Genomic DNA, 21127 nt, shown 5'->3' on the forward strand with positions numbered 1-21127 from the left:
CTCAGAGCCTCATAGGCAGCTGCAACTCCCAATTCTCATACGTATTGACCTCTCTCAGAGCCTCATAGGCAGTGCAACTCCCAATACTCATACCTATTGACCTCTCTCAGAGCCTCATAGGCAGCTGCAACTCCCAATTCTCATACCTATTGACCTCTCTCAGAGCCTCATAGGCAGCTGCAACTCCCAATTCTCATACCTATTATCCTCTCTTAGAGCCTCATAGGCAGCTGCAACTCCCAATTCTCATACCTATTGACCTCTCTCAGAGCCTCATAGGCAGCTGCAACTCCCAATTCTCATACCTATTGACCTCTCTCAGAGTCTCATAGGCAGTGCAACTCCCAATTCTCATACCTATTATCCTCTCTTAGAGCCTCATAGGCAGCTGCAACTCCCAATTCTCATACCTATTGACCTCTCTCAGAGTCTCATAGGCAGTGCAACTCCCAATATTCATACCTATTGACCTCTCTCAGAGTCTCATGGGCAGTGCAACTCCCAATTCTCATATGTATTGACCTCTCTCAGAGCCTCATAGGCAGTGCAACTCCCAATACTCATACCTATTGACCTCTCTCAGAGCCTCATAGGCAGCTGCAACTCCCAATTCTCATACGTATTGACCTCTCTCAGAGCCTCATAGGCAGTGCAACTCCCAATACTCATACCTATTGACCTCTCTCAGAGCCTCATAGGCAGTGCAACTCCCAATTCTCATACCTATTGACCTCTCTCAGAGTCTCATAGGCAGTGCAACTCCCAATTCTCATACCTATTATCCTCTCTTAGAGCCTCATAGGCAGCTGCAACTCCCAATTCTCATACCTATTGACCTCTCTCAGAGCCTCATAGGCAGCTGCAACTCCCAATTCTCATACCTACTGACCTCTCTCAGAGCCTCATAGGCAGCTGCAACTCCCAATTCTCATACCTATTGACCTCTCTCAGAGCCTCATAGGCACCTGCAACTCCCAATTGTCATACTTATTGACCTCTCTCAGAGCCTCAAAGGTAGTTTCAACTCCCAATGTTCATACCCATGTACCAAAATTATTCTGTTCAACCCTTTCGAATTTGGCATACGTCTGCCCGGCTGCATCCTTAAATTCCAAAACTTTTGCCTTTATGCTTCAGGAACCAATTCATATGCATGCAGAATAGACTTTTTAAAATCTTGTTATAATTCTTAAACACCCGCTCTGATTGGGAAACATAAACGTCCTGTGTCCACCCCACCAATTTATTCTGCATGCGTAATGTTCACTTTTCTTTTGGCCACTCCATGTGGGTTGCTATTTTATCAAAAGCCCTAAAAATGGTTTCTACCTCCTGCTCTTTGAATTTTGGGAGGGCCTGTATACATTTAAACATATTGCCACTGGATTCGGTTCTGAGATTAGATTCCGCGATACTTTATGGCAGCCCCCACTAATTTCTAATGCCTTAATCATAGAATCTCTTCAGTGCAGAAGGAGGCCATTCGGCCAATCAAGCTGCACCAATCCTCCGAAAGAGCAACCTAGTAAACCCACCTGACCTTTTGGATACTATTGGGCAATTTAGCATGGCCAGTCCACCTACCTGCACATCTTTGGACTGTGGGAGGAAGCCGGAGCACCTGGAGGAAACTCACGCAGACATAGGGAGAATTTAACTTAGGTGCCTGGGCACTGTGAGGCAGTAGCGTGAACCACTTTGCCACTGTGCTGTCCGGAATGCTCTCTCTTTTGCTTTTCACTCTCTCTCTAATTCCAACCTACTCATATCCATCTCTATTTCCTTTTCTTTTTCTTTTTGTTTCATCTTCATTTCTTTTTCTACTCTTTTTAATTGCGTTTCATGCTCTAACTGCAATCAAACTCTCTAATTTCCCCCAGAAAATATCCTTGATGCTACACTACCTTGCGTGTGCTACTGTGTTTCTAGCATCTCTTTCAAATTTAAATGCTGAGCAATCGCATCAGTTATCTCCACCTTCCTAACTCTAGACAGTACCCCTATTTTTAATTCCCCTGCCAATTCGACCAGCTTGTCTTTCGAAGCGCTTTCAAAAAAACCAGAGATAAGTCACCCACATGAAGAAACTTCTAAGCAGCTTCCAAAGCCAACCTGTTATAGCACTACAAACCTGGCGTCTCTTTTTAATGTATACTATAATCCCAACTTGCCATTTATGGTTCCAAAGATCCCAGACTTGAGCACCCAAATTATGTTGTGACACCCTGGGCAAGTGTGTGGTCAATTCCAGCCGCATTTTTCCTGGAGTCACAACACAAGTGAATTAACCAATAAAATACCCCAAATCTTTGGCCCCTAGCTGTCCAATAATTACAATCACAAGGTTTATAGGTTTAACCACAATCACAGTTTATTTATAACAAGATCTATAATGAACTGTGCAGCAAATACAACTGGTTAACTATTATCTTGTTCCTAACTCTCCACTTTAACTTGTCGTCCCCCCCCCCCCCCCCCCCCCACCACCACCACCACTCTCTACACACACACAAGATAAACAAACACAGAGCGGTGGAATGGGATAAAAAATAATCTAAGGAAAAAAATGTCTTTGTTTCAGATAATGGTCTTTAGCACATATTCCTGCACAGCAAGCTTGCAGGTTCTGGTCTTTGTTTTGCAGCCTGTAATGGTTTCTTTGCAAGTTCAGAAATAGGGCATTCACAGCAGCTTTCCTGGAGATGCAGCTTATTTCTCTTCAAACTTTTCTTTCAGGGCGTGATTTGCATTCAGGCCTTTGACGGTTTCAATAATACAACACTCATAGCAGACTTTCTGGAGAGAGATTTGGAGGAGAGAGAGTAGCAAGACCTATCTTCATGCTGCCATATCGAAACTAAAACTCTTTGGGACTCTGAAAACATTCCACTGGGATATAATCCAATCACCACCTGTTACCAGGCAGAGTTCAGCCTTTTAGGCCAATTCATTCGCCACAGCCAACACATCTCTCACTGATGCTGACAAATCTGTGGTCTCCTGTTCAAACCAGCACAGGCTAGCAATGTGATCTCTCCTGCAACTTCTGGATTATTCTGCTTGAATTAAAGATACAGGCTCCTTGCCTTAACATCCATGAATCAAAATAAGATTGCAAAATAAAAGAAAGTGGAAATAAGGGGAATAAAAAGGAAGGTCCTTTCCACTTTCAACTTGACAAATCTGGTTTTATAATAAACTCATAATTTTATTGAAGAAACTTGGGCAATGAGTGGTAATTCTGAGATTAATAAAGGCTGCAAAAATTAATTTAAATATATGTTGTCACCCATGGAGTAGTGGATGCAGAGATGTACGGTGCATTCTTCCCATCTCAGTCATTACAATAGGTATGACCTCTTTCTGTTAGCAGCCAGACCAGGAGCCATAGATTTAAGTAATTGGTAGAAGGATTAGAAGGGACTTGTGGAGAGATAGTCTTTCGCCTAAGAGCTGGTGGAGATCTGGAACTCTGCCCGAAAACGTGTGGCCACAATAAAGACCCTCATCACTTTTTCAAAACACATGGACATGCACAGCTATGAACCAAGAGCTAAAATATGGTATTCGGCTGTTTTTCATGGGGGTACAATTCTAAAGGCAGTGCAGGAACAGAGGGACTTGGGTGTTTGTGTGTACAAATCATTGAAGGTGGCAGACACCTTGAGAAAGTAATTTAAAAAGCTTATGGGATCCTGGACTTTATAATTAGAGACAGAGAACACATTAAAAAAAGGAAGTTGTGATGAACGTGTTCGACCCCAACTGGAATACTGTGTCTGGACATCACTTTCTAGGAAAGATGTGAAGCATCAGAGAGGGCGCAAAAAAAATAGATTCACAAGAACATCCAAATTAGGAACCGGAGTCGGCCACTTAGCCCCTCGGGCCTTTGCTGCCATTCAATACAGTCATGGCTGATCGGACTGTAACCTCAACCCCACATTCCTGCCTACACCTAAAAACCTTTCACCCCCTTGTTAATCAAGAATCTATCTAGCTTTGCCCTTAAAAATTCAAAGATTTTGCTGCCACTGCCTTTTGAGGAGTGCCCAGTGGGCGATCCATCACAGTCTCCTCTGGAAGTCCCCAGCATCACAGATGTCAGTCTTCAGCCAATACAATTCACTCCACGTGATATCAAGAAACAGCTGAAGGCACTGGATACTGCAAAGGCTATGGGCCCTGACAATATCCCGGCGATACTATTGAAGACTTGTGCTCCAGAACTTGCCGCGTCCCTAGCTAAGCTGTTCCAGTACAGTTACAGCACTGGAATTTATCCAGCAATGTGGAAAGTTGACCAGGTGTGTCCTGTACACAAGAAACAGGACAAATCCAGGTCTTGCAGTATCCTAAAAGTTTCAAAAAGATCCCCCCCTCATCCTTCTAAACTCCAACGAATCCAAACCCAGAGTCCTCAACCGTTCCTCAGACGGCAAGCTCTTTATTCCAGGGATCATTCTTGTGAACCTCCTCTGGACCCTGCTCACGGATGCTCAGTTTCAGTTCCGTCATGGTCACTCAGCTCCTGACCTCATTACAGCCTTGGTTCAAACATGGACAAAAGAGCTAAATGCCAGAGGTGAGGTGAGGGTGACTGCCCTTGACATCACGGCAGCATTTGACCGAGAATGGCATCAAGGAGCAGTAGCTAAACTGGAGTCAATGGGAATGAGGGGAAAAACTCTCCACTGGTTGGACTCATACCTGGCACAAGGGAAGATGGTTGTGGTGGTTGGAGGTCAATCATCTCAACTCCAGGACATCACTGCAGGAGTTCCTCAGGGTAATATCCTAGGCCCAACCATTTTCAGCTTCATCAATTACCTCCTTTCCACCATAAGGTCAAAAGTGGGGATGTTTGCGGATGACTGCATGGTAGCATAGTGGTTAGCATAATTGCTTCACAGCTCCAGGGTCCCAGGTTCGATTCCCGGCTTGGGTCACTGTCTGTGCGGAGTCTGCACGTTCTCCTCGTGTGTGCGTGGGTTTCCTCCGGGTGCTCCGGTTTCCTCCCACAGTCCAAAGACGTGCAGGTTAGGTGGATTGGCCATGCTAAATTGCCCTTAGTGTCCAAAATTGGCCTTAGGGTTGGTTGAGTGGGGTTACTGGGTTATGGGGATAGGGTGGTGTGGGCCTCGGTAGGGTGCTCTTTCCAAGAGCCGGTGCAGACTCGATGGGCCGAATGGCCTCCTTCTGCACTGTAAATTCTATGATTCTATGACTGCCCAAAGTTCAGCACTATTTGTGACTCCTCAGATAATGAAGCAGTCCATGTCCAAATGCAGCAAGACCAGGCTTGGGCTGACAAGTGGCAAGTTACATTGCGCCACACAAGTGCCAGGAAATTACCATCTTCTACAAGAGAGGATCTAACCATCGCCGCTTGACATTCAATAGCATTACCATCGATGAATCCCCCACAATCACAAGTTACCATTGATCAGAAACTGAACTGGACAGCCATATTAATATTGTGGCTATCAGGGCAGGTCAAAGGCTTGGAATCCTATGGCAAGTAACTCACCTCCTGACCCCCCAAAGCCTGTCAACCATCTACAAGACACAAGTCAGGAGTGTAATTGAATACTCTCCGCTTGCCTGGATGAATGCAGCTCCAAACTCAAGAAGCTCGACACCATCCAGGACAATGCAGCCGCTTGATTGCTCCCCCTTCCACAAACATTCAAACCCCCGGTTTCAAATCCCCGGGACCTGATGAAATGTATCCCAGGGTGTTGTGGGAGGCTAGGGAGGAAATTGCGGGTCCCCTAACAGAGATATTTGAATCATCGGCAGCCACAGGTGAGGTGCCTGAAGATTGGAGAGTGGCGAATGTTGTGCCCTTGTTTAAGAAGGGCAGCAGGGAAAAGCCTGGGAACTACAGACCGGCGAGCCTAACGTCTGTAGTAGGTAAGTTGCTAGAAGGTATTCTGAGAGACAGGGTCTACAAGCATTTAGAGAGGCAAGGACTGATTCGGGGCAGTCAGCATGGCTTTGTGCGTGGAAAATCATGTCTCACAAATTTGATTGAGTTTTTTGAGGGGGTGACCAAGAAGGTAGATGAGGGCAGTGCAGTAGACATTGTCTACATGGACTTTAGCAAAGCCTTTGACAAGGTACCGCATGGTAGGTTGTTGCAGAAGGTTAAAGCTCACGGGATCCAGGGTGAGGTTGCCAATTGGATTCAAAATTGGCTGGACGACAGAAGGCAGAGGGTGGTTGTAGAGGGTTGTTTTTCAAACTGGAGGCCTGTGACCAGTGGTGTGCCTCAGGGATCGGTGCTGGGTCCACTGTTATTTGTGATTTATATTAATGATTTGGATGAGAATTTAGGAGGCATGGTTAGTAAGTTTGCAGATGACACCAAGATTGGTGGCACAGTGGATAGTGAAGAAGGTTATCTAGGATTGCAACGGGATCTTTATCAATTAGGCCAGTGGGCCGACGAATGGCAGATGGAGTTTAATTTAGATAAATGTGAGGTGATGCATTTTGGCAGATCGAATCAGGCCAGGACCTACTCAGTTAATGGTATGGCGTTGGGGAGAGTTATAGAACAAAGAGATCTAGGAGTACAGGTTCATAGCTCCTTGAAGGTGGAGTCGCAGGTGGACAGGGTGGTGAAGAAGGCATTCGGCATGCTTGGTTTCATTGGTCAGAACATTGAATACAGGAGTTGGGACGTCTTGTTGAAGTTGTACAAGACATTGGTACGGCCACACTTGGAATACTGTGTGCAGTTCTGGTCACCCTATTATAGGAAAGATATTATTAAACTGGAAAGAGTGCAGAAAAGATTTACTAGGATGTTGCCGGGACTTGATGGTTTGAGTTATAAGGAGAGGCTGGATAGACTGGGACTTTTTTCCTTGGAGCGTAGGAGGCTTAGGGGTGATCTTATAGAGGTCTATAAAATAATGAGGCGCATAGATAAGGTAGATAGTCAACATCTTTTCCCAAAGGTAGGGGAGTCTAAAACTAGAGGGCATAGGTTTAAGGTGAGAGGGGAGAGATTCAGAAGGGCTCAGAGGGGCAATTTCTTCACTCAGAGGGTAGTGAGTGTCTGGAATGGGCTGCCAGAGGTAGTAGTAGAGGCGGGTACAATTGTGTCTTTTAAAAAACATTTAGATCGTTACATGGGTAAGATGGGTATAGAGGGTTATGGGCCAAGTGCGGGCAACTGGGACTAGCTTAATGGTAAAAACTGGGCGGCATGGACTGGTTGGGCCGAAGGGCCTGTTTCCATGCTGTAAACTTCTATGATTCTATGATTCCTTCATTACCGATAAACAGTGACAGCCGTGTGTACCATCTATAAGATGCACTGCAGTAACTCGCCAAGGTTCCTTAGATAACATCTTCCAAACCCAAGACCACTCCCATCTAGAAGGACAAGGGCAGCAGATACCTGGGAGCCTCACCGCCTGGATGTTCCCCTCCAAGTTACTCACCTTGGAAATATATTGCCGTTCCTTCACTGTCACTGGGGCAACATCCTGGAACTCCCTCCCTAACAACACAGTGGTGTACCTACATTTCAAAGACTGCAGCAGTTCAAGAAAGCAATCCACTACCACCTTCTGAAGGACAACTTGGGATAGGTAATAAATGCTGCCTATCCAGCAACGCCCACATCCCGGAAATGAATAAAAAAGAAGAGCATTCCAGAGATTCGAGAACCTCAGAGAAAAAACATTCTCCTCATCTCCATCTTAAATGAGCGACCCCTTATTTTTTAAACAGTGACCTATAATTCTAGATTCTCCCACAAGAGCAAACATCTTCTCCATATCTGTCCTGTCAAGGCCCCTCAGGATCTTGTACATTTCTCTTTTTAAAATGTTTTATTAAGACATTTACCGATATACATCAAACACAACCAAAACAAAAAAAGAGAACAAACGGGAAATCACAGAACAAAACAAGTAAATAACCAACACCCTCATGCCCCACCCTCCTTGTTGTTCCCCTCCACCCACTCTGCTCCTTTTGTTTCAACATCAAAGTCCATTACATTCATCCCCCACCATCTGGCCTGGTGTTTGCAAAATCCTACCAACTGTCCTGGCTTGAGACAATTCACACCTCTTTAACTTGGGGTTACCCCTATCTCTGGATCTGTGAAGACTTAATTACCTGCAAATGCTCACATTCAAAGCATTGTCTTGCATCTTTGACTTTGTCTATATATATGTTTCTAGAACATACCTCTTCATTCACCTGAGGAAGGAGAAGTGCTCCGAAAGCTAGTGATTTGAAACAAACCTGTTGGACTTTAACCTGGTGTTGTAAGACTTCTTACTGTGATTTTTAAAGAGGGCAGCCTTCACCCGATTAAACCCGGCTCTCCTCTTTGCCAGGTCCTGGTACACCCGAAGCTCGCTCCCCTCCCAGGTGCATCTCATCAGCCCCGCCCATCTCAATATCTTCTCCTTATCCAGGAACCAGTGAATATGCAACACCATTGCCCATCACCCTCAGTGGCTTGTTCGCCTCCGGCTTCCTCATCAGCGTCCTGTGCGCCCGGTCGACCTCCAGAGACCGGTCAAAGGCCCCCTCCCTCATAAACCTCTCCAGCATCTTGGCTACCTACGTGCCAAGGCACATGGCTACACCATGGCAGATGGTGAAATTTGAATGCAATAAAAAAATCTGGAATTGAAAGTCTAATGATGAGCATGAAACTATTGCCTATTGTTGTAAAAGCCCATCTAGTTCATTCATGTAAATGAGTGTGCTGTCCTTACCCGGTCTGGCCTATATGTGACTCCAGACCCAAACAGCGATGTGGTTGACTCCTAACTGCTCCCCACTGAAATGGCTCAGCAGGCTACTCAGTTCAAGGGCAATTAGGGATGGGCAACAAATGCTGACCCAACCAGCGATGCCCGTGATATCCTTCTTTACCCCTGCTTGTCCTCCTCACAGTGCCTTTTTTGTGGTCAGAGGAGGAGAGTAGGAGGGAAACACAAATGTAGCGTTTCGGGATTAGCCACTCATTGACACCAGTTCTTCGGCTACCCATAGTACAGTCGAGGTGACCGAAATGTCTTCTCCCAGAAACCTCTTCTGCCACCTCTACTGGATGAACTTCCTCCTGTTTGTCACTGGAGGGGTTCTTTGGCTACCCACAGGACAGTCCAGATGACTGAGTTGACTTCTCCCAGAATCCTCTTCTGCCACCTCTACTGAAGTGGCCCAACAAGCCACTCAGTTCAAGAGGAAATAGGGATGGGCAACAATGCTGGCCCAGCCAACGACACCCGCACCCCACAAAAGGATAAAGAGGAAAAGCGCCAAAAGCAGCAGGTTGTAGATGGAATTTAGTGGTCCAACCAACCGAAGATAGCATCACTCTGGGCTCTAGCTGAAGTGTGGTGGCAGGCAATCAGCTACATCATTGGAGGAAGAAACTCCATGTCCATCTTCAACAATGGAAAAATCCAACATACGAGTGTAAAAGAGAACACAAAAATGTTTGTAAATGGCTTCATCTAAATGTTCCCAATAGATGACCCCATTTCAGCTCTTCCCAAAGTCCACACCACAATAGATGTTACTATCCTGTCAATGTAATTCACTTCACATAACACTGAATGGAATAAAGGTTTGACTCTGACAACATCCTGGTTGAAGGGCTGATGATCTGTATTCCAGAACTAGCCTGCTCCTTCCATCACCCCCAGCTGAGCAATTTCAAAGTAAATATTTCTGCAAATACTCAGCAGATTCGGCAACATCTGTGAAGAGAAGTTAATTTTCCAGGTCACAACATTTTATTAGAATAATTTCATTACAGCTATTGGAGCTGAATAGAGTATGATAAGCTGGACAATGTCCAAGTGTTGCCTATTCATAGTAAGGAACAAACATAACATAACCAATTCCTGTCATCCCTTCATTCAATCTTCCCAAAAGGATGGATGAAAAGAGTCATTAATATTACCAGCATATTACAAAGCAAAGGTAGTACTCATCTGCAACATCAGCTTTGAAAAAGGCTGGTGCTGGTCTTTTCTGCCCTGGTCCCAGGATGGTGGAACTGTCCTATGAAGAGAGATTGGGAAAACTGGGCCTGCATTCTCTAGAATTTCAAAGAATGGGAGGGAATCTCACTGAAACCTACAAAACATTTAAAGGGATCGACAGGGTCGATGCAGGGAAGAGAGGGCAGTGGAAACTCAGTCATAGAATATGTTTGAAGCAGAGAATGACAGCTTTTTGAATACCAATGACATAAAGGGATATGGGGATATGTGGAAGAAAGGCATTGAAGTATATGATCAGCCATGATCGTATTGAATGGTAGAGCAGTTTCAGTGGGCTGAATGGGCAGTTTAGGGAGCACGGTAGCACAAGTGGATAGCACTGTGGCTACGCAGCGTCAAGGTCCCAGGTTCGATTCGCCGCTGGGTCACGGTTTGTGCGGAATCTGCACGTTCTCCCGTGTCTGCGTGAGTTTCCTCCGGGGCTCCGGTTTCCTCCCACAGTCCAAAGACGTGCAGGTTAGGTGGATTGGCCATGATAAAAATTGCCCTTAGTGACCAAAAAGGTTAGGAGGGGTTATTGGGTTATGGGGATAGGGTGGAAGTGAGGGCTTAAGTGGGTCGGTGCAGACTCGATGGGCCGAATGGCCTCCTTCTGCACTGTATGTTCTATGAATGGCTTTCAGCCTTTCTGAAAACATGCATTATCATTCTTCTTTATACCTTGAAATAGAAAGCCTATAGGATTTCTCCCACTGATTTTTAGAACTACAACTACTTTTAAGCTATTGTAATATGTTGAGCTTTCCATTCTATACTAGGTATCAAACTTCTTTGTTTATTACACACTCTCAATCAGTGGTTGTATGAGACAGAATGATAAGGATTACTGTAGTTTTGATCAAAGTATTGTACACAGAGATATAATGTGACACAGATTTCAGTATACTTTGCAGACACTTTTTAAATACCTACATATATAATTTTTGGTAACCTACCTTACGGATATATTCTTGAAGTCTTTTTATTCCATACATTCTGAACACAAACCACATTTTCAGAGATTGGAATATACGTCCGAGGGGAATCTGCCAGTGCTATATGTAAAGAGTGTTAGTTAAAATAGCTGCTTGGTGACTTCTGTCCCACAGCCTGAATCAAATTGAGCAATTTGTAAAACGGATATCTATTATTGATTTGACAATGCTGGAATACGTAATTTGAGCTCATACTCAAGGTGAAGGCTGAAGATTCAATGGAGATAATTAATTCATACTCACTAAGCTCTATATCCAGCCCTGAATTTCCTTGATACATTGCACTGTTGTTACTTTACAAAGCTGCGCCGCTCATCTGCAAATATGTTTCTTGGGAAATTAATTTTCCTGTGAAGTGGTTTAAGTTCGGGCATAGTTACATTCTAAATATGCATTGAGCAGCCGAGGCCCAGAAAACTACAGTTCATAAGTGATGCAGGTTCTGCAGAAGATTTAGCAGAATTCTCAGTTTTTGAGATGAAATGCGATGGCTGGCTGCATTGGCAGCACCTTTCCCACTGGCCAAAATCGGGATTCCCCAGCAGATTCTGCTCTTAGAATCTCATTAATTATGCACAAGTGGGCTCCCCTCTGCATCACCTGCCGGCCATCAGCTGATTTATCCACCCGCCATCAATTGGGGGATTTGAAGATCCTGTTGCCATATTTAAACACACTCATATCACTCTCTCCAGTCCACCTGTCTTCAGACTTTCCAATATGTCAGGGAGCCACATGATAAAGGCTAGCAGCCTCAAGGAGGAGGCAGCACCAGCTTTCACTACCATGGTACTTGAGGCCATTGCTGTACCCGAGAAAGAAGCACACCAACCTCAGCCCTCCAGCCTGGGAGGCCGTTGCACAGGAGGTCAGCGTGGCTGTCACTCGTCTGCGAAGCACCGTTCAGTGACAGAAGTGGATGAATGATCTCATCCATTCCACCAGGGTAAGTCATCTCTCAACATGGCATCATGTAATCAAACAATCACTCTCTTCACGGATCTCACAGGCGGCAGATATCAACACTTACTCTCTCAAAAAGACTTTCACAACATCTGCCTTGTTTCTTGAGCTCTGATCTCTATCGCTTCTGGGTCGGACACACGTCGCACAGGGGACATGATTTCATTCAATCTCTGCTTCTTCCTCTCTCATCACATCTCTTCCTTTTGCCCCAATAGAGACCAAACTTGCACTCAAGTGCGAGTGAACCCAGCCAGGGAGGGACGGCAGAGATCACCATCCTCAGTAAGTTCAAGGAGGCTGCTGCAGAGCTTGCGGGCGAGGAATGAGATCGCTCATGTGCCAACACACAGTTTGGTCTCTCACAACAACCTGGTATAGATCACAGCTACATCACTTCATCAAATCCTGCAATTCGCATTGAGTGGCATGTACTCCGAATTCACTTCAGCTCATCCGATAAAACTGTCCTTCTGCTTTTTTCAGGTGGACCATGACCATCTACCTGCTAAGCAGCTCTCTGAGCCCCTGTAGCGCCTCTGTGAATGAGGGGGCTCAGTAAGAACTAACAAGGCGTTCAGCCACACCCTCCACTAATGCAGAGACACAAATTGGTGGGGTGTAGTTCAAGGATAGAATCAGGGTCACTTTCTGGGGAACATCACACAGACATGTGCCCGCAGCAGTCGGAGGCTGGAACAGGCCAAATCTCTGGAACTCAAGAGGGCTGCTGGAGACCAGTCACATGCACAGCCCCAGTCAGATGATGAGCCTTTGCCAGCGTCCGTCAGTCAGCTTACAGGTGTAGATGCAGAGGGGAGGCCGACAAGTTTGATAAAAGATATTTATTCAGCAACAACATTATCTAAATGAGGCACGATACACCTCACCAGGTCCTCTCTCCTTTCTAATTGGTTCTACAGGGGCCAAACGCTCATGCTAGAGATGGGTAAGCTACCCCGTCCACAGCAGGGGAGCTCACAGTTCCAAATAACATGGGGAAACAATCATCACCAGCTAGATGAGTGCCCTGCAGGTTATTAGCAGCCCCCCCCCACCCCGCGCACGCCCAAAAATCCTCTCAAAGATGACCATGGAGGAGGAGACCAGGAAAACCAAATTTGAGGAAAAAGAAGAGAGGACGAAGCCACTGCAAACCTGCAGACAACACAAGAAAAAAAAAGTGTTTTGGTTCTAATAAGACGCTACTGAACGGGCAAGCAGGATATGCCGATGTGAACTCCGCCCATCATACCGGAGCCGACACCCCCACGAATCACATAGGGGGCAAAGTCGGCAACAGCAGAAGCTGGGGATGGTGTGCGTCACGGTGTCTGTCCCATCAACCCGAGATCCAATCGGTGCAGCGTTCCTTCCAGCCATAGACGAACGTGGTAGGGAGTGGCAACAGACAATGTCCAGCTCTACATTCTGTATCTCCCGAACGTCCTGCACATTGCCAATGTGGAAAACAAAATCTACAGCACTTACCGAAACATCACCAGAGCCACTAGTTTTTTCCAATATATTTCTCATTGTCACATAACCACATTGCAACTAACAAAAAAACCCCAGCAGGGCTCCTCACACGCCATCACAGGACCAGCATTCCCATACGGAATGCCCAGCCAACTACACATCCGCATACTGTGCCCGCAGCTTATAGATCATAGAATTTACAGTACAGAAGGAGGCCAGTCGGCCCATCATGTCTGCACCGGCCAAGCCCACACCTCCGTCCTATCCCCATAACCCAGTAACCCCACCCAACACTAAGGGCAATTTTGGACACTAAGGGCAATTTATCATGGCCAATCCACCTAATCTTTGGATTGTGGGAGGAATCCGGAGCACCCGGAGGAAACCCACGCACACACGGGGAGAACATGCAGACTCTGCACAGTCAGTGATACTGCCAGGAATCGAACCTGGGACACTGGAACTGTGAAGCAATTGTGCTAACCACTATGCTACCATGCTGCCGCAGTTATAACCCGCCAGTGTCTCTACTCGTAAAACTTGCAGTTGCAGGTAATAGTCAGCTCAGGAAAAATAGCATGTTGCACAGCCCGCCGACCAACCGGTCACAGAACAGTCCAATCAACAAAACACCGCACTCACAACACAAATGAAGTCCCAACAGGGTGGCGTAAACTTGAGAATGGACTCCCCAGTGGACACTCTGCCATGTCAAACCAGCATCATGAAACGTTGTATGACAACCCAAAAATGTTCAGGGCATGCTAAATTGTCACTTAATTGGAAAATAAATTGGGTATTTTATATTTAAAAAGAAGAAATGTTGTACAATGATCATCGGAAGCCGGTCAAATGATGCCACATCTGGTACTGCCAGTTAGGTCAGGCCCCAGACCATACAAAGCGTATGTGTCCTGCAAGCCGGCAGCAAAACCTTGGCCCGGCGCTCGCCTTCCATATCCTCACAGGCTCTGAATAAACATCCTGGCAAAGAACTCTGCACCTTTATCCACACAAAAACAACTTTTGGGGAGGTGGCTCAGCTGAACAGGAAACACCGGACAGCTCCAAATTCACCCTCCTCACCAGTTTAATTAAGCGCAAGGAGTCCGACAAGTTTGCTAAAAGACATTTAGTCAGCAACAACATTATCTACACGAGGCCCGGTTACATCTCAACAAGTCCTCTCTCCTTTCTAGTTGGCTCTCCAGTGGCCGAGCTTTTCTCTACAGTGGCCGATGTTTTATACTAGCGCCAGGTAAGCTATCCCGTCCACAGCAGAGAAACTCACAGTTCCAATGAGCACTGGGAAACAATCATCCCCAGCTGGATGAATCCCGTGCAGGATATTATAAGTATGATCACCCTTTATGATAAGGAAAGGTTGTGAATGTGATGGTTGGTTGCTTGTCAGTTGGAATGGGGTGTGTTGTGGGTGGTGGGATCACAGGGTTTCTCAGGGGACTTTCAAATGGCTGACATATGGATGTTAAGTGAAGCGTGCCTGAATGACTCCGTTGTAAGATTCTCTGGTGGCCAGGTGTACAGCTCCAGGTTCCATTGGCACACCAGCCTTCTCCGCCTCCTGCTCGTTCTACTCATCCTCTGCTGGTTACTCTCCCCATTTCCTCATGCTGCAGTCCCTCTCCCCTCTGCAGTGTATGTTATGATATGGCACACCAGTTACAACAATCCTGCAGACTCTTGATGGGGCATGTTGAAGGACAGTTCCAGATTTGCCAAGAAGCAGAACTGCTTTCTGAGCGACCCAAAGGCTTGTTCTATTATTGCCCTTCTGATGATGTGGCTCGCTCCTCTGTATCTCTACTCTGGATCACTGGCAGGGTTCTTCAGCAGCCAGCTCTTCAGAGGGTAGCTCCTGTCTCCCAGAAGCTAGTCACTATGTCTGTGTGGTGGAGAGAATAACAGCGGAAGATATCACTGCCAATGAATAAATGAATCTTAGCAGCTCCCTGGATATCTAGCACTGACGTTCAAGGTCACCTTCCGGTGGTCACAAACTAACTGCTCATTAAGTCAGTGGAATCCCTTGTGATTAATGAAGACTCCTGGCTGATATAAGGACATCTTGATTGCCACATGAATGTAACCACTCACTCCCTGCATTTGTGGGAATCCAGTCGATGCAGTGAGGTCAACAGCCCTCTGGGTTTTTCTACCTTCCTCCCTGGCAAAGTTGATAAAATTGTGACATTGTGAAACAAGGAGTAGTGACTTTGGAGATGCACAAATGGGCAGAAGACTGTAATATCTCGTGGATGTAATCAGCCAATCCCTGAAAGGAGCTAAAGTGCAGGAATTCAGGGCTGTGGTGACCTTCAAAGCATTGGCAATGTGTGGCCACCTCGCCCTCTTGGAACGAGGTCTTGTTCCAAGGGTTTGCATATGTGGGTCACATCATGCCTCAAGTGCTTGAGCTTTCTACAGCACTGTTGCTCTTTCATTAAATATTGGGAAGAGCAAAGCAACTGTTTTCAGTCCCTATTCAAAAGGCCAATCCTTAACTCCTGACTTCATCCTTCTCCCTGGCAACAGTCTGAAAGTAAACCCGTTTGTTTGTGACCATGGTGTCACATTTGATCCCAAAATGAACTTCCAACCTCATATTTGTACCTTTTTCCTCCTTTGTAATGCTGCTCAATTTCACCCCTGTCTCAGCTCATCTGCTGCTGAATCCCTCAGTCGTGCCTTTATCAAAAATCTGGAACTCCCTTCATTAACAGCGCTCAGAGTGTGCCTACACCACATGGACTGCAGCGGTTCAAGGAAGCAGCTCGCCATCATCTTCTCCTGGGTGCTGAGAAATAAATGCTGGTCAAGCCAACGATATCCACGTCCTGTAAATGGATAAAAGAAAACTCGAGAACTGTCTGTGTGTTAACTTGCAGCAAGTCCCATTTCCCTATTATCCTTGTGCTCGCTGACCTACAATGGCGCTTAACCAAGCAACATCTTGATTTTACAATTCTCAACCTTGTCATCAAATTCTTCCAGGATCTAGCCCCTCCTTATCTCTGCAATCTCTTCCAACCTCACAGCCCTCTGAGATAGCTGTACTTCTTTATTTCTGTCATCTTGCACATTCCCAATTATAATTGCTCTACTACTGGTGCCCAGGCTCCAAGCACTGGAATTTCTTCTCCTCCACCTCTCTACAATGTTTTCCTCCTTTAGACACTTCTTAAAACCTTTTTGACTAAACATTTGGTCACCTGACGTAACTATTTCCTTTTGTGGCTCAATGTCATACTTTGTTTTAGAGCGCTCCAGTGAAGCATTTTGGAATGTTTCATCATATTGAAGGTGCTATATAAATACAAGCTGCTGTTGTCATGTTGAGGAACCAACCCTCTGTCTATAAATCCTGTGCAAGGGTATTGCGTCCTTCAAGCCGAAACCTCTGTTCCATCTCTTCAGTCCTGTGGATGGCAGCTGCTCTTGGTGTTTCTGCTTCTCCAGTTGTTGCTTCTGGTGTTGCTGCAACTGCTGGTATGGCCGATCCTGTTGCTGTTTTTTTAGAGGTCCAGCCTACTGCTGTGTGAGTGATACTTGTGCTGCAGTGATGGCTAACAGCAATGAGGTTGAGATGCAGGTGGAAATTCTCAAAGGCACTTGTTAACTCCAAAATGTTGTAATAGTCACTCAAAATAGTGAACCCAGGCTGACAGAAATAATCTGACAACAATATGCCTTTCACTGCAGCCAACCACAAGCTAAGTGATGTCATAATATACACACAGGTATATGATGGTGCACAGACAGGCAGTGATTGACACACAGGATGACCAGTGAACATACAGAACACAGCAGCCAATCACCAGACAGGACACGACCACTATAAAGCCAGAGGGCACTAGTTTTCCCGCTCTCTTGGTCTTTGTGATTGACGGACCTACCTTGAGATAGTCCACCTTTGACCAGCGATCAGCCATCTGGTAACATGGACAGCGTCCGCCCTCCCCCGCAGCTCCGCATCGCCGACAACCTCGGTGCTAACTGGAAGATTTTCAAGCAGAAGTTCCAGCTGTATCTTGACGCCACCAACCTCGAAACCGCATCGGATGCCAGGAAGATCGCTCTCTACAGCCGGGGACCATGCTATCCACAACTTCAACTCCCTCACCTTTGCTGAAGGCGAGGACAAGACAAAGTTTAAAACAGTCCTGCTGAAGTTCGACAGCCACTGTGACATCGAAGTCAACGAGAGCTTTCAACGCTATGTCTTCCAGCAGAGGCTGCAGGGTAAGGATGAACCTTTCCAGTCCTTGTTAACCCATCTCCGTATCCTCGCGTAGTCCTGCAACTATGGCTCCACTTCCGACTCCATGGTCCGCGACCAGATCGTTTTCGGGGTCCACTCCGATCCCCTTTGCCAGCAGCTCCTTAAAGTTAAGCAGCTCACCCTTACCATCGCCATCGAAACCTGCGTCCTCCACGACCACGCTAACAACTGGTACTCCCATATCAAGGCGGCAGAGATGGCGCGGCAAGGCCCCCACGATGCGGAGCGGGTGCAGGCTGTAAAACAGCTCCAGGGCCTGAGTCTGGATGAGGGCGGCCATTTCACACGCTTTTCCCAGGCTCCTGCGCATGCGCGCCACGACCAAGGGGACGGCGAGGCTGACGACCGAACTGCGCAGGTGTGCACATCGTTCGACCGCACCGCGCATGCGCGGTGGTGCACGGAGCGTCCTGACATCGGCGCCATGACGTGCAACAACTGTGGCTCCACCCACTTAAAGTGTCAAAGTCCCGTAAAATTTGACGCTGTCTCAAGTGTGGCAAGCTTGGCCACTGCGCAGCCCTGTGCAGATCTGCTCAACTGCCCACCACACAGCGATCCCAGCCACAGCGCAGGAACGTCCGGTCACTGCAGCAACCCGTTGTGACTCCGACTTTGACATGGTTCCAGATCCCGACACCGAGGATCTCACATCCCCATTCTGGGTGGGCATCATCACCAAGCAGACGATGCTTTCAGCGAAGAAGGTGAAACAACTCCCAGTGATGAGCATTGATCCGGATGACGAGTGGTGTGCCACCCTCACGGTCAACAAGGCTCGCATACGCTTCAGGCTGGACACCAGCGCTTCAGCAAACCTCATTTCAAAGTCTGACCTTGACACCATCCGCGTCAAGCCAAGCATTCTTCCACCGGCCTGCCAGCTCATCGACTGCAATGGCAATGCCACTGGCTCATGCCAGGCGGTGTCCCATCATTTTTTCAGAAGCAACCCTGCGTTTTGAAATTGTTGGAACCAACAGAGCTTCTCTGCTCGGTGTTCGGGCCTGCAAAATCCTGAATCTTGTGCAGTGGGTTCACACCATGTCATCCGTAGAGGCAATGACCTTGCCAGATGTCAACATCTAAGCCCAATTAGATGACATCATAGCACAATACCACAGCGTCTTTGAAGGTATGGGTACACTACCTTACCGATACAAGATACTGCTGAAGCCGAATGCCACACCTGTGGTTCATGCACCGCGTTGGGTGCCGGCACCCCTCAAGGACCGCCTCAAGCAGCAGCTGCAAGACCTCCAGGACCAGGGTGTCATTTCTAAGGTCACTGAACCCACGAACTGTATTAGTTCCATGGTCTGTGTCAAAAAACCGTCAGGGGAACTTCACATCTGCATCGACCCCAAAGATTTGAACGGTAACATCATGAGAGAACACTATCCTATACCTAAACGAGAAGAGACCACCAGCGAAATTGCTCACGCCAAGCTTTTCACGAAGCTGGATGCCCCCAAGGGGTTTTGGCAAATACAGCTGGACATGTCCAGTCGAAAGTTGTGTACATTTAACACCCCGTTCGGTCGCTAGTGTTACAACCAGATGCCCTTTGGCATCATCTCCGCCTCGGAAGTGTTTCACCTCATAATGGAGCAAATGATGGAGGGCATCGAGGGGGTGCGAGTGTACGTCGATGATATTATTATCTGGTCCACAACTCATCAGGAGCACATCGATCGCCTCAAGCGAGTGTTCCACAGGATCCACGAGTATGGCCTCCGACTCAATAGAGCCAAATGCTCGTTCGGTCAAGCAGAAATAAAGTTCCTTGGTGACCATATTTCGCAGTTAGGTGTGCGGCCAGATGCAGACAAGGTGGCGGCGATCACTGCCATGAAGACCCCGGAGGACAAGAAGCAGGTGCTCCGCTTCCTAGGGATGGTCAATTTCCTTGGGAAGTTTATCCCCAACCTTGCATCACACACCACAGCTCTCCGTAATCTTGTGGCTCCCCGCTCATGAGCAAGAGTGGCGTGAGCTCAGGGCGAAACTCACCAAGGCCCCGGTACTGGCATTTTTCGACTCCGCCAAGGAGACGAAGATCTCCACCGATGCGAGCCAGGCTGGCATTGGGGCAGTACTCCTCCAGCGGGACGAATCCTCCTCCCGGGGCCCAGTCGCATATGCCTCTAGTGCCATGACGCCCACTGAGCAACGATACGCCCAGATTGAAAAAGAATGCCTGGGCCTCCTCACAGGGATTGACAAATTCCATGATTACGTGTATGGACTCCCCAAATTCATGGTCGACACAGACCAGAGGCCATTGGTTCACATCATCCAAAAACACCTCAATGATATGACGCCACGGCTACAACGTATCCTCCTCAAACTCCGCCGCTACGATTTCGACCTGGTCTACACCCCGGGCAAAGAGCTCATTGTGGCCGACGCACTCTCTAGATCCATCACCACGCCGTGTGAGCAGTCGGACTTTGTCTGTCAGATAGACGCTCAGGTGAAGTTTTGTGCATCCAACTTTCTGGCCACTGATGAAAGGGTTGTGCAAATTTGTCAGGAGATGGCCAGGGATCCTTTACTCCAGCGGGTAATGCGACATCTCAAGGATGGTTGGCAAAAGGGGCAGTGCCCCCAGTTTTATAATATAAAGGGCGATCTAGCGGTAGTGGACGGCATATTAATGAAACTGGACAGGATAGTAATCCCACAGAGCATGCGAGAGCTGGTCATCGGCCAAATCCACGAGGGTCACCTGGGGGTCGAAAAGTGTCGCCGTCGAGCCCGAGAGGCAGTATATTGGCCAGGCATCAGTCAGGATATCGCCAACATGGTCCTCAATTGCCCAACGTGTCAAAGGTTCCAGCCGGCTCAGCCCAAAGAGACTCTACAGCCGCATGAACTGGTGTCCTCCCATGGTCCAAAATTGCTATTGACCTCTTTCATGCAGCGGGCCGAGACTATGTCCTCCTCGTGGACTACTTTTCCAACTACCCCGAGGTGGTAAAACTGACTGACCTCACATCAGCAACGGTCATCAAGGCATGCAAAGAGACTTTTGCCCATCATGGCATTCCACTTACAGTTATGACTGATAATGGCCCCTGTTTCTTCAGCCAGGAGTGGACGGACTTTGCCCGGCGGTACAATTTTACACACGTCACTTCAAGTCCCCACTACCCCCAGTCGAATGGGAAGGCTGAAAAGGTGTTCAATATTGTTAAAAGACTGTTGTGCAAAGCTGCTGACTTGGGTTCGGATTTTAACCTGGCGCTGTTAGCCTACCGGGCGACTCCTTTCTCCGCTGGCCTGTGCCGTGCACAACTGCTAATGAATCGCACCCTACGGACGACAGTGCCGGCTGTCCACATCCCGGA

The 21127-nt window shown here is 47.3% G+C and overlaps 1 protein-coding gene across 2 annotated transcripts in view; it reads right to left on the bottom strand.

Annotated features, from left to right (window-relative positions):
• LOC140425049 (aromatic-L-amino-acid decarboxylase-like) overlaps positions 1 to 21127 on the bottom strand; it is a 273377-nt gene that overhangs the window by 29084 nt on the left and 223166 nt on the right. For both annotated transcript variants that reach the window (XM_072508855.1, XM_072508854.1), the window contains one exon: positions 10991 to 11089. In XM_072508855.1, coding sequence (XP_072364956.1) covers positions 10991 to 11089 — 99 coding nt within the window. The remainder of the gene's footprint in view (positions 1 to 10990; positions 11090 to 21127) is intronic.

The sequence above is a fragment of the Scyliorhinus torazame genome, chromosome 6 (assembly GCF_047496885.1).
Source record: "Scyliorhinus torazame isolate Kashiwa2021f chromosome 6, sScyTor2.1, whole genome shotgun sequence".
NCBI lineage: Eukaryota > Metazoa > Chordata > Chondrichthyes > Carcharhiniformes > Scyliorhinidae > Scyliorhinus > Scyliorhinus torazame.